The sequence below is a fragment of the Nelumbo lutea genome, chromosome 4 (genome assembly GCF_056320005.1).
Source record: "Nelumbo lutea isolate HS-2025 chromosome 4, American lotus-T2T, whole genome shotgun sequence".
In the NCBI taxonomy this organism is placed as follows: Eukaryota; Viridiplantae; Streptophyta; class Magnoliopsida; order Proteales; family Nelumbonaceae; genus Nelumbo; species Nelumbo lutea.
In genome coordinates, this window is record NC_142687.1 from 23,382,145 (window position 1) to 23,396,464 (window position 14,320).

The 14,320-nt window shown below is 36.9% G+C and overlaps 2 protein-coding genes and 1 long non-coding RNA gene across 7 annotated transcripts in view; 1 reads left to right on the forward strand and 2 right to left on the reverse strand.

Annotated features, from left to right (window-relative positions):
- The window catches only part of PHYLLO (2-oxoglutarate decarboxylase/hydro-lyase/magnesium ion-binding protein), a 111,516-nt gene extending 110,092 nt beyond the window's left edge, over nucleotides 1-1,424 (forward strand). For all 5 annotated transcript variants that reach the window (XR_016112256.1, XR_016112257.1, XM_088982214.1 and 2 more), the window contains one exon: nucleotides 606-1,424. Coding sequence is in view for 3 of the 5 variants with exons in the window: in XM_088982214.1 (XP_088838340.1) it covers nucleotides 606-867 (262 nt within the window). In the remaining 2 variants the exon portion in view is untranslated. The remainder of the gene's footprint in view (nucleotides 1-605) is intronic.
- A 3,938-nt stretch (nucleotides 1,425-5,362) lies between these two features.
- On the reverse strand, nucleotides 5,363-7,377 carry LOC148854616 (uncharacterized). The gene is made up of 4 exons (XR_016112379.1): nucleotides 7,052-7,377; nucleotides 6,868-6,918; nucleotides 6,148-6,773; nucleotides 5,363-5,840 (listed from the first exon to the last, which is right to left on the reverse strand). It is a non-coding gene; the product is annotated as an uncharacterized LOC148854616 (long non-coding RNA).
- Nucleotides 7,378-9,941: 2,564 nt separating this feature from the next.
- On the reverse strand, nucleotides 9,942-11,926 carry LOC148854617 (UPF0496 protein At1g20180-like). The gene is made up of 3 exons (XM_088941307.1): nucleotides 11,827-11,926; nucleotides 11,658-11,709; nucleotides 9,942-11,341 (listed from the first exon to the last, which is right to left on the reverse strand). Exons 1-3 carry the CDS (start codon nucleotides 11,827-11,829, stop codon nucleotides 10,251-10,253), a joined length of 1,146 nt encoding a protein of 381 aa, XP_088797433.1. The 5' UTR covers nucleotides 11,830-11,926; the 3' UTR covers nucleotides 9,942-10,250.
- Between the last annotated feature and the right edge of the window lie 2,394 nt (nucleotides 11,927-14,320).

Genomic DNA, 14,320 nt, shown 5'->3' on the forward strand with positions numbered 1-14,320 from the left:
TGTGTCCTGCAATGAAATCCCCATGTGAAGTTTGTTTTAACCAGAAACTTTGCATAGGTGTTAAAGCCTTACCTGCTTACGGCTTACCAAAGGTTATGTTTCCCAGAGGGTGAGAGGGGTCACATTGAGTTAAGATGTTTTCGTTTACCAATTGAACATGTGGGAACACAGTGAATCATTGCTTGGTGCAATGGAGAAATCTCAGGATGACAAGTGTGATAACTTGGGTTTGAGTCTTAGAGCAGCCACTTTGTACCCAAAAAATTTGTTGAAGGTTAGGTCCATTTCCAGTCTATCCCTCCCAAGACCCTGGGATAACTGGGATCATCACTGAGCAATGGCCCTTCTCTAGATACATGGAAAGAGACAATTACACATTAGCTTTGCTCAGACTTTTTGACTTGGTCCATTGCCATGAAAAAACTTTAATCAAAACTACTGGCTGATGAGTAAGACTTATTCCAGCTGGAACAATATGGTCATCTGAAGTGTGAAGTCCCAGTCTCTGACTTGTCTAAGATCAGTAAGGATTCACAAAAAGATTGAATTTATCACCTATAATGCGAAGTAAACTAATGTTCACTTGGTTCCCCCTCTCATGCTAGGTCCTTGTGGGAAGACTTGAAGCAATGCAAGAGGCCCCTTCTGTTCATTGTGGGGGAGAAGGATCAAAAGTTCAAGGAAATTGCTCGGCAAATGCACCATGAGATAAGCCATGGATTGGGAAACAAAGATAACAAACACAAAATAATCCATGATATTGTTGAGGTTCCCAAGTGTGGTCATGCTGTTCATGTGGAAAGTCCCCTTCATGTGATCAGTTCTGTGAGAAAATTCCTGAGAGACTTGGAAGAGAGAGAATCCTGATCAATCCTAAAAGCTAGCTTCCATTGGTCTTTTGCTAACTAGTCCTGGTTGTTTTGGATGGAGAAAGGGCCTATGCTAGTGCTACACATGTTAAAGCATTAAACTTTGCACCTACACGGCATCCAGAAATAAAATATCCATTTTGGTCTCAAGACTCTTAAGTCTCAACTACAAAAATCTTGCTTGGCTGCATCCTTGGATTTCGTTAGCCCTAATTTACATGTTGGACCAACAATCTTTGGGGAGGGCCTGCTTGGGTGCCTATATACATTCCCACCGGTGTACATGAGAAGAGCCTTGTATGTTGTGACTGAATTTTTATGAAGGCCGTACTATACTTTAAATGACCACAAACTGACCTTGGATAAGAGTGGCGATTCCTTCGGTTTTTTAAAATCGAGTAAACATAATTTTATTTTTCGCAATAAATGTTAGTTCTATTTGTTTTGTTGCGTATGTGATTATCAGAAGGTTCTACCATAATATTCTATTACTGAATTACATGTATTTTATTATGGGTTTAACTATGATATGAAAAAGATACGATATCTGAAAAACTTCTTACCAGTCAACTGGAATCATAAAAGTGATAGTCAATCAGGTGTTATTTATCAAAATTCATGGGTGGGTTTTGATTGGTCAAAACTCTTCTCATACCATATCTTTTTCACATCATGATTTTCCCTTTTATTATTTATTATTTATTATTTTTAGTTTTTCGAGTGATGATTCAATGAGCAGCCAATGAATGATGAACACGCAGGGTGTATCCAAACAGAATGCACTAATTGCATGATTTGTCGAAGCCCTAGGTGTATCAAACCGGATTTCCTTCCCATTACTCTACTCACCTTGAATTGCAGCCATACATCGCCATCTTGTATTGTCATCTGTGAAACGTGCAACTGCAGTGTACTGTGGGTGGGGCATGGATATCACTGTTTTCAAAACCGGACCAGACTGGAAAAACCGGGAATTGGTCAGGTGATTTGTTTCAGTTTTTTCCAAAATCGGAAATTTGCCTAAAATCATTGATTTTGGTCAGCAAACCGCTGACCTGGACGGTTAACTGTTAAAACGGCCTTGATCTTTATTTATTTTTTATTTTTTTGTCAGAATGGGCCAACCATTCGATTTGAATGGCCGGACAATTTGACCCAATAACCGGACCTCTGACGTTCGATCTCTAGGTCGATTTTAAAACCCATGGCGGATAGAGAGTGAATAGAAAATCTGGGTTTAGGTGTATTCTTTTCTCTTTTGGTTTTTTGCCTAGCGCTGATATATTTGAATCAATTGAAGCCAGCCCAACCATGTGGTGAAATTTTGGCTTTGGATGTAGCAAAATGAAAAGCCTTGAGTGTATTCAAGTTCAAAATATCGATACTTTGAAGAAAAAAGAGGAGCGTGTCTTTAAACACCCAATACGCAAGTTCTTCTGTATATCGATACTTCAAATCTTTGGTGTATTTATTTTGACCTAAAATTGAGAATTTTTTTGGTAAAGAATTGAGAACCTTTATTGAAACTAGTAAATCTGTAATTTGCAATTTGAAGTGATAATAATAACAATAACAACAATTTCATTGTTATCAAAATATAAGAAAGATAAATAATTGAATCAGGGTTCTAAATATTGATATATTCGATACGCCGGTAGGGGTGTATTAGGCAGTATCATTACTTTTATTTTTTTTGTTAAAACTGACTTAGGGGGGTTGGTTTAAGGTTCCTCCAACCCCTGAACTGGTCAGAACCCCGATAAACCCTCTGTAGGGGTGTATTGAGGTGCTCCCAATATGATACGTACTACCTTGAATTGAATCATGGTGCATAGTTAGATATATTGCATTTTAACCTAAAGGCCTGTCTTAAAATCTTCATACTTGTAGTTTATGTCAATGTTTTCGGTTGAATTAGGTAGATATATTACATGCCAACGTTTTGTTTCAACTTAAACCACTTTGCAAAAAAAAAAAAGACTTGGTCAACAACCATATGACCTTGTTGAATTGTTGACTTATTTGAACAGCACAACATATTCTGAGACATTAATTTTCATTCCTTTTTTTTTGTATTTGAGCCATTTCCATCATTGATGACAATAATTTTTATTTTTATACATTTTTTGTTTAATATGACGAAATTATAATATTAAAGACATGTCCGAATTTACTATAAAATTTGTAATATTTTTATAATTTCAGTTTTATTATTAATTTATGAAATTACAAGTTGACCTGTTTGATTGAGAAGGAAATGCAGTTCCATCAATATTTAGAACATTAGATTTTTATGTGCTTTTTTATCTCATGATTAAATCAACTAGTTGGATTAGTTTAGTAGTTTATCTGTCACCTAACCAAGATTTTGGGTTTCTATACCACCAAACTACTTGCTTATAACAAGCCGAGGGCTGGCTTGTTGTGTGTTAGTTGGTTTGCTCCAGCGGTGATGTTGATCCCGCAATCAGCACTCAACACCATTGACTCAGTTAATGACATGGTGACTAACTAATTGAACTATTGAGTTATTTGATTTGGCCAGTGGAATTAAGCTCTCTGTTTTTTAACCTTTTTTTTTATATTACATTCCCATCATTAATAAGAATAAGTTTTACTTATGACATTATTTTTTTATCATAACAAATATATAATATTAGAGATCTTAATGTCTACACTAATTTTATATTTTGTTTAATATGATGTATATATAATCAGGGTTCAAAATATCAGTGTACCAGTGTGTATCATATGACACTTCAGTTTTCAACCCACCAAAATTATATTTAATGAGAATTAGGACCTTTTAACAACATGTGCTTAAATGCTTTTTTTTTTTTTTACAAAATTTCTGTATCTTTCCATTTTATTGTACTTTTTATTTTTTAAATATTAATTATTTAATTATGACATCTTGGGTTAACTCATTTGATTGAAGGTAAGGTTAGACCATTGACCTAGAACTTAGATAGGAAAACAATTTTCATTTTTACATTGGTTTTAAATCTTGTACTTTATTTAGCCATTAATAAAAATAATTATTGTTTGATATGATTAATATATAAGTTTTTTATTTTTTGTATTTTTCATAATCTTTTGTATATTTCTATTTTTAAAAGTTTCATCATTTAATTGATATTATGAGTTGACCCATTTGACCCAAATGGTTGAACCACGTACTAACCTACCATTCAAATAGAAAGGTGGTTGTGATAAAATACATATGATCTATAGCGAAAAGTTAAAATGGTTGTAGGTCTCATGTATTTTATTACTAGCTTGAAGTATTATCGTTGGCTCCATAGCTCACTAACAGTTAGGAATGGCAACGGGGCGGGGTGGGGGTGGGTCTGGGTTTTGCCTGCTCCGTATCCAAAATTCAAATTCCCTTTCCTGAATCCCCGACTTTTCCCCACTTTGCATGGACAAATACTGCCCCCAACCTTAGAGTTTTGGGTTTTCCCCAAACCCATCCCAAATCCCAATCAGTGGTAAAAAAACCCACCCCAATCGGGACGGAGAAGGATGGACCCCACGGAGATGGGTGAAATTGCCATCTCTATTACCCATTCTCTCTCTCTCTCTCTCTCTCTCTCTCTCTCTCTCTCTGATATTACAGAGCATGTGCACATTAGATCCACCGACATTACCGCGGGAATCTGCAGTTGTGCAGGTTTGATCCCACACCCTATTAAAAGGGATGCCAAGTTAAACTCATCTACCCGGTGATGCAGTTTCTCTTTATGTAGGGGATTTAGGAACTATTATCCTCATGACACAGCTGCACATAGGGAACATCTCCCCTACTTTTATGTCATTCAATGATTATTTAATTAAAGCTGTGTTTGGTTGCAATGCAACTAAATTTGTATTGATGCAAAACCATGGCAGTGCAAATGATTTGAATGTAAATTTTGACCTATTTTAGTTTATTTTATTTGATTGAAGTACAAATAAAATAAATTAAGACATAAAGCAGAATAAAGTAAAATCCAAAACAAAATTAAACAAGAATTTACATTTTTTTACATTTGCACTCCTATGCATTTGTACAAGTGCAAATAAATTTGCACAGCAACCAAACACAGCCTACATAGCTTTTCATATAAAAAGTATCGTTTTTCTAATTCTAAGCGGGCTTTTCACCAAATAGGTGCTTAATAAATAAGCAGCCAGCCGTGTTTGAGAGTGCTTATTGTTTCTAAATGGGCTTTTCAAATAAGTGTTTAGTAAATAAGGAGCTTCTGAGTGTTTGGTGTGACATTTTAAATGGGCCTTTTCTTTATAAAAGGGTTTTTTTTCTAAAACGTAATAAGGCAATAAGCCTAAAGTTTTTGGCATTTTCTAAATGGTCTTTTGGGTGAAAATTTTGGGACTTTTTTGCTGACTCGCTCCAACAGAAGACTGCTTGCAAGAGTCAAGACAAGCCTATTCATTATTAAGGAAGATGAAGTGGGAGATAGCATATAAGTACATTTATTTATTGATCTTATTGTGCGAAAGAAATCTTCAGGTCTGGCCATATTTATGTGTATCAATTCAAATATACATATGTATGAGAAGCAGTAGACAGTTAATATTTTCTATACCCATCATAGTCGATCAAAAATAAATGAAGGAAGATAAGCAGATAAGGCATCAATTGATGCAGCTCACATAATTCAATCAATAATCCATGGGATCTAATTTATGCTTCACCACTCTTCACAATCAACCATGGGATCTAAGGCATAGTTGATGACAATGAATGTCTCTAATGCGAGTAATGCTCATATGAATATGAATAGGCAGATAATAAGTTGGATCAACCTCTGTGTGTTAGAGTTCCAAGACTGCAACTCTCCTGACCCCTGAGCCTGAACACTGCAATCAAACCTACTTTCGTAGTAGCAGCTGGCTGTCTTCAATTGTTTGTCGAATGTACGGATACCCATAGAAGTAGAAGCCAATTCAAGCATCTTGATTCCTGACCTGATTAAAACAATGTTAAGGGTAAAATCCGGTGAAAGCCAGCTGACCAACTGGTTTAACTGAAAAATCGGTAAATCACTTCTAATTTTATGAAACTATGTCATGTCATTTGTTTTTAAAATTAAGGAAACCTGTCCTGAATTTTCTGGCAATCGTAAAAATCTCTCTTTAAATTTTACTTTAATAAAAAACTCAACACAAACCTCCTTTTTGTTACTAAATCACACGAAAAATATTATTTTTTAAAATACCTATTTTATCCTTTTATACGTGATTTTATATATTTTAAAAGATAGGACACACGAACCTCTAGGGCCGAAATGAAACTAACAGTGACTCTGGTGGTCGGAGAATATAACGTTGGCTCTCCTGGTCAAGGTTCCGAATGAAGAAGCCCAACGCCACCAAAGCATCAAGGAGGAACAAGCATCCTCCGCCAAGATCGCCGTCGAGAAATCCCTCACTGCCTCATTGTCCTCTTCTTCCTCTGCTGCCCTGTCAACCGGTCTTGTTTCTCAGTCACTTGTAAAAGTTTCAAATGAAACCCCCGCGGATCATCTGCTCTTCGTGCCGGCATCCGTTGGGTCACCTTCGGCGGCTCCGCAGCCGAAGTATGTCTGTCAAACTGACCAGGTTCAAGCGCCGATGCAGGATCACATTCTGTGGTTCACACCGGTACCCGAAGCAGCACGACTGTACCTTCGATTTGAAAAGCCTTTCGGCAAAGCCGTGAAGCTTGATAAAATTTGATCTGATACGATATGGTTTGATCTGGATCGTGGATCTGTTCGTTTGGTTGTGAATGGGGGAGGGTCAGGGGTCATAGCTTGTTTGTGAAGCGGAGTTACCGCTAAGGATGGGTGCGATTGTCGGCGTCTGGTAGTCGGTCTTGTGATGCCACAGACAAGTAGCGGTGGTTGAATTTGAGCATGCCTGTAAAAAAAAAAAAAAGCTGAGAAATTAATGTTTTATAAATCTTACTATTAAATGATAATTTCAGTGGTTGTTTAGTGGAAGCTTCCTTCACCTATTCATAAGTGGTTGGGGCTCTGCGAAATTTCCAGTGGGTGGTGTTGTACTGCAGAGATGGTTTTCATCGTAGAGATGAGTTTCTATTGATGTTAATTCAAGGAAAGGAAGAGCAACTCTGTTAATCTAAGGAAAAAAGAACATAGAAAATAAAATTTGTGAACGAGTGAAGGAAAGTGCACGATTGCTTTTTGTGAATTTCTTCGAGAGCCTCCATGTTAGCAGAGAATGTGATTATTGCTATGCTTTGTGCTTTTTGGGGAAGGATGACGTTGGAGAAATGGAAATATTTGAACGGGGACAATTTTGATGGTGCTGGGTTTCTTCATTCGCAACCTTGATCAGGAGAGCCAGCATTTTCTTCTCGGGCCACCAGAGCCGCTATTAGCTTCTGCTGGTTTCATTTCGTCGGTGTGTTAGAACTCGGCCTTATAACCCGAAGCAACACGAGTTCTGTGTCCTGTCTAACCAATTTAGGGGTGCTCACGATTCGGTTGGGTATTTTTTCAAACCGAACTGATATGATCGGTTCTTTAAATATCTAAATCAAAACCGAATTGATGCAATCGGTTAATCGGGACCGGTTAATTGCGGTTTGGTTTTTTAATTTTTTATGCACTTAAAATAAAAAATAAAAAATTAAAATCGTCGGTAACTTGGTGGTTGCTGTCGGAAGTCGGGCGGAGACGCAGAGAGGAGAGGTGATAGAGAGAGAAGAGATACAGAAGTTTGTTCGATGGGCTTGGTGCTGCCGTTGGTGCTTGCTTGTTGACGAGGCGGTGACCGGCGTTGCCACTTGGTGCTGCGGCTACTGCCGTGCTGGTGGTTGGTGTGGGTTGCATGGCCATCTAGAGTGGGGGTTAGGGAATACAAAGAGTAGAAGCTCTTCATCTGCATCCTCCCATCCCCGTATGACCTGGATCTGTAATTGTGCATGAATATACAGAAATACTCAAAGATTGGAGCGTTGAATTATGGAGACGATATTAGGGAGAAGATAAGGAAGTCAAGGAAGAGAAAATCAGAAGAAAAAGAAGAGGTATGGTTTTCTTCTCTGTGAGTTTGTGTATTGTTTCATTGGGGAATACAAAGAGTAAAGTAAACCGATGGGCAATGGAGACTATCGCATTGCCCAACTTTCAATTCAAAGTTTCAAACTGGCAATGCCAAACTGTTAGACACTCAGACTGGCAATTTGAAACTGTCAGACTCGTAGTGGCGGCAGTCTCTGGACTATGAAACTCTTTTAATAGAATTTCAAAAATAAAATAAAAAATATAATATATATAATCGGTTCGGTTAATCAATTTTTTGCTCACCCCTACTAACCATTAATAAGTTTTTAGTAAAATTTTATAAAATCATATATAAAAGGGTAAAATAGGTATTTAAAAAATAACATATTAATTAAACAATTTTCATTTGGTTTAATAACAGAAGAGAGGTTTGTGTTGAGTTTTTCGAAAGTTTAGAGGAAGTTTTTGTTAAAGTAAAACTTGAGGGGAGGTTTTTATGATTATAAGAAATTTGAAGGGAGGTTTTTGTATTTTACCCTAAAGTTAAAGAAATTATCATCAATCTACCATAGTTAAATATATTAAAAGTTGTAAAATATATTATATATAGTATTTATATGACCCCATAATATACATACATATATATATATATATATATATATATATCATAATTTTACTTCAATTGAATATCTCTCTTCTCTGGTTCTATAACCAGTCCGGTTCTCTGAACATTGGTTTGAAGACATATTTTAGGCCAACCAATCAAACTCTTCCAAGAATAATGGCCTGATCATATATTTAAAGATGCTATTTAATAACAGCTGAAGTAGCTGAACTGAAACAAATATTGCTTTATCTTTTAGTGAATAAATTAGTGAAGAGGTTGTGACATATGAGCTCCTTTATGCTATCTGAAATTCAATTATATCATGAGTATTCTATTAGAGTTCTGCTTAAGACAACGCCCATTGGAACAGTCTTACACAGTTTTGCATTGAGAATATTTTTATATTTATATGTTTCATTTGGAGAAATATTCCCAATACAAAATTGGAAGAGGCTGTTGAAACAGTGTGACCACGGGCTTGCCCTGACCAAAGTAGATCTCATTCTATTATTTAATACAAAGTAATACAGTTACCAAAGGTCCATTAATTAAGCCATAATAATGGATTGTCAGCGGATGCTTTCTTTATAGGAAACTTTCAATATATGGTAGAGAATGGTTATTTAGGTTGCATTTGGCAGTGATTTATCTCCTTTTTATTGTTAAAAATTCAGAATTTCGAAGAGTATTTTAACTAAACAAAGGAGATGAATCCTTAAAATAAAAAATGCCAAAAGCAACACCTTAATTATTAACCATACACACATTTATAAAAAAAAATGCCATCACCCAATGTAGGTCCCAGCTTTTCCCAGAAGTAAGTTCAACTAATAGTCAGTTCATTAAATTCGGCTTTTCCCATATATGGGGCATGTGAAAGGGTCTAACAAGTCATAGCTAAGTTCATCAAGTAATGCCAAGCTTATCATGCTAAATTCTTTTTTGCTTAAGAACCAAGTAAAAGGCCAACATCAATATATCCTTGTTTCTAGCAAATTAATGAATGCATGTCTCTTCTCCTTGTTTCCGGCAAAATGAAATCGTTGGGAAATGTCATTTCCAAGATAATGACTTACTGATCGATCAGTGGTCTGGATAAGTGGGTACTGAAACCTGTAAAAAATTCATGGGGGCTAGCTGCATGTTGTTGATACGATTTTTCAGGTTTAATTTCTTATTGATCAAGCGGTTCAGTAGACATATATCCATGCCAATCCAAGAGCACATTCTGATGTTCTGATATTGCTTCAAGTCCAGCCCCTCAAATTAATGAATCGAATGACACGTAGACTAAAAATTAATGAATAGAGACCATCACCATAGAGTATGTGGAAAACTAATTAACAAAAATGAATTTATATATTGTAAAAAAAGAATATTGTCTATACAAACATGTTTCTCTTCTCTGTACAAGACTTGTTATGGGATCACTTCAATCAAATGAACTTCATATCTACCTCTTCAATTCATTGTATTTCCAAAAATAAATAAAGGAACTGAAAGCTAACAAACCAATGAATAATTTTAATTTAATTTGCAGGCTTGAGTCATCTTGTTCAGGTAGATTCACCAAGTCACAAAACTAATTCTTTAGAGTGAGCAGTACTCTCACAGGTTCTGGATTCAGTCAAACTTAATTGGCAACTTATAAATCACCATCATCTCCATGCATGCATGCATCATCATCATCATACCTGTTAGCAGAAACACACTCAATATATCTATCTATCTATCTATCTGAATTCAATAGTGCAATTGTTATTGTGGGTGCACCATTATTTCTTGTATGACCAGCCTCCTAGCTCTATTGATGGTGAGAAAACTCAAGTAAACATGCTCCTCAAGCTCGCCCAGCTGCTCCAGAAAGCAAGACTCATGGGTTTCAAAGTCTTTCACAACCACCTCCAGTATCTGCCTCTTCTGGCTCCTCAAACACATCCTAGCTATGGCCTTGCCATGCTCTATCTCATCGTGCAACCTCACCACCAGCCGACTGATGGTGTCGAAATCCCTGTTCAGTATGAAAACCCCCTTAGCAGCTGCGTCGAGCTGTGCTTCAAGCCTTGCGAGCTTGCTTGTCTTCAGCCCAACTCGAGCAGATTTCAATTTCTTCTTCATGAAAGCTACAGAGAAAGTTAGTATCCCTGGTGCCGCCACAATGCCGATCAATGTGTGCACGGCAAGAACTAGGGTCGCCACCGCAAGTGCACCGCAAGCGGTAACAAGGCTCAATCCAGCACCGTTCTTGCTTAACCGGATCAACCTTCCTCTTCTGATTATCCTTCTACGTTTTAAGGTTAGCTGCTTCAGCATCAATCCATATCTTTCATGGAGTAAACGGAATTGCACCGGGCTTGTGTCGGAAAGCGGGTTGTCGAGCGTCGCGAATGAGTCGAGTTCACGAAATATAATTCGACACTGATCGTCGGTGTAATCGCAGTATTCTGCTGGGAGCGTCTTTGTCAGGTTCATAATCCTTTGAATAATGCAGTAATTATTGCGTGTTTGATTGATTCTGTGGAGGAGGAGTTCACAGATTCTGCATGCTTCTAAGCTGCCGTCGAAGTAATCGATGAGAAGGTGATGGAGATTGGAGTTTTCGATCAACTCAATCAGGATCTCTTGCCGAGGTTCGAGCAAGAAATCGGAGAGACGGGCGTAGGACTGGAAAGGAGACAAAGGGGAGGATTTCTCTACTTCGCTTGTGGTGTATGTTCTCAGTTGATCCTGAACTTTGCTCCATATGTCTATGTAAGACTTGGTCCTGAAGGCTTCCATGTATTCCTCATTCACGCTCAACTTGTTTCCCACGCAACTCCCAACTTGCTGTCTTGGAGAAGGAGAACCACCTAAGAAAGCCAGAAAAATTGAACACCACAAATCAAAAACCAAAGATTCAAAGGATCCATTGAAGCAATTCGATCCAAAAGGTGAAGGGTTTTTCATCTCAATCTGGACCCATAAACAAAATCTTTTAAATTCAGTCCTTTCTATCCTCAAAACCCATGAACATGAAGAAGATCTTCTCAATACCTACGGAATAATCCCTACCCTACAGACTAACTACTACACTACAACAATCTGATTGAAAGTTGAAGGAAAGAAATACAAAAAATCTTGATGAATTAGTTCCAAGTTCTGAGCCGATCGAACAAAAGATCTCACCTTTCCTCAGAGATGATTTCAACTTGGGCCACATAATAATAAACCTTCTGATCTGAGAAAATATAGAGAAAAAAAAAAGGAATATATTAACTGTAGTTGACGCAAAAATCAGCTTCGTTCTTCTCTATTGCTCCTTGCAGAGAGAATTTAAGAAGAAGAAATCTGTTACCATCGCCTCCCTCAGACATGGAGTCTGCCGCACGATACCTTGACAAAGTACTGTTTGTGGTGACACGGTAGATCGATCAAGTTCCACTCTTGACAGAGCGTGTTCGTTTCTGCTCACGGATAAGCTCACGTTCTAATTCTATAAAGAGTTTGGTTTCCAACCTGTAATTTATACGCAAGAACCCATCAATCATTACTTTGAAATTTGAATAATCCAAATAAACCAATTAATTCAAAAGCTGGTGATCCTCGCTTTCACTCAATCTCTAGTGAACCTTGACGACCATAACTTAGCTAGCTAGGTCTACTGTTGATGCAATTGTACACCTGGCAAGAATGCATGGGACTCACCTGGAGATATTGATGGATTTCAGCTTGCCAGGTGGATCAAGAAATCTTGTGTCCACGTCAGATATGTTGCGTGCTTTTTAATGGATCAGATATTTTGGAAACGTGGGCTCCCTTGTAAATAATGAAAACCAAACCCTTCCGGATTTGTGATGGATGGGTTTTGGATTGTAGCACATGTTGCACGCCTTTTGGTTTCTCAGACAAGAAATGAAAACCCTTCCCTTCGCTGGGTTCCCACATCCCACACACAATTACAAAAATAAAATGATAAAGAAAAGAGGATGGTCTTAAATTCTGGAGATTATTAGAAATAATGTAGAAATCTTATTAGTAGAAAAGAGTTTTTATATTAATTCTATAGGCAAATTTTTTAAACTACTTTTATAGTATAATTAATTGACTAACTACACTCTTATTATCTGTTTTGCCCTTAAATCATTCTCTCTCCACACTGAGTGGAGAGCAGCTGCATTGGCTATGCAGGTGACGCTCGCCGAAATTTGTTCACAAACCTCACATATTCAGACTCGCTTGGAATAAGGGAGACATGAATCGAGGCCTACAAAAGAAGATCACCAAAGTTTCCCCCCAAAACCTTCGATGATGAGACGAGAAAGCATGTAAGCTGGTCTAAAAACCCCATTCTTCCAACCACTGACATATCTCTGCGATCGTCCAACGAACTTTAACTCAGAAATGATTTTCGGATCACAAAAATTACACATGTTAAGATGGTTTGGATATTCCAAAACCCATGGAAAGAAAATAATAGATTTGCCACGAATTTAGCATAACAATTTGAAAGTCATAGCTTGAACTGACTCTTCTCCAAGAATCAGAAAGAATGAAAAAGTATAAACAGATGCCGAAACACACAAAATCGTCAATCGTGAATCGTCAATCGAAGAAGAAAACCTTTGTCCTCAAGTGTTTTTGAAGCAAGCAAAGACCAATACATTTTACTTTTTTCTCTCTTTATTTATTTGTGTATTCATTTCAAAATCTATTTATGCCATTATTATAACAGAATCTAGCCATGAGCTCAAAACCCTCTGCTCCTCCTTGAAAGTCAAGGAATATGACTCATAGATTTACCAAATAGTTTGTTAAATCTACCCGAGAATGATGAAATAATTTTTTGTAACTACATGGGTGAATAAATGGGCACCTCCGGTGATTTGCTGCGATTTCCGACCGTTATTAGAGAGAGAGAGAGATAGAGGCCAGAGTTGGAGGGGTCTGCTGGTGGTGTCGCTGGTGCTGGAAATGGATAAGTGATCATCGGGATGGTGCTTCCATCACACTCTGGCCAATGTTTATTTGTTCTTTCTGTTAATTTTAAGTTTTTAACATCTTGATGTTGGGTTGCATCGACTTCTTCGTCCCATTTTGAATGATTACAACTTTTTTGTTTTGCATTTTGTCCACTTAATACATTAGAAAAAAAATGAATGGCCATAGCTTAGAGAACTTTTAGGTAGGGAACCCAATGACAATAGGGAACTTTCAGATGAGATAGAGTCAGAGTTGAAGTCGGACACAGAATTGGAGACGATGATGAAATGAGATGGGGTCAGAGTTGGAGTTGAGTCGGAGATGGAGATGGAGGTGGGCATGAAATCAAAGTGGGAGATGTAGACAGTGACGTACGGAATAGAAATGGATTTTCATTGTGTAAGAGTGTGATGGTTTTTAAAAGGGTATTTTAGGGATTTTAAAAAATATATTACTCACATGATGTCCCACGTGATGAAAAATTAATGATAAGAAGGATTTTAGACAATTGTAGAAAACTTAGGAATACTTTAAAATATTATGTAAACAAGTAAGAATATAGTTAATTAATTAATTAAACAGTAGAAATAATTTAAGAAACATTTAGAACTAATTTAGAGATTTTGGATATTTTTTTCTTTCATTTATGAATAAAATAGTTAAATAATGTTGTTGCTTGACGTAGGTTGATGAAACGAGTGTGTCCCTTAAGTGCATAAGTCAGTGTTTTAATTAATTATATAATATCTTTAGCTAGTACCATCAATTCATCATAGATTTATAATTCGAGAAGAATAAACAAGCTCTCCGTTTTTTCCAAGAACAGCCAAACATTCACATGATTGAGAAATCTGGTCAGGTGTAAATTA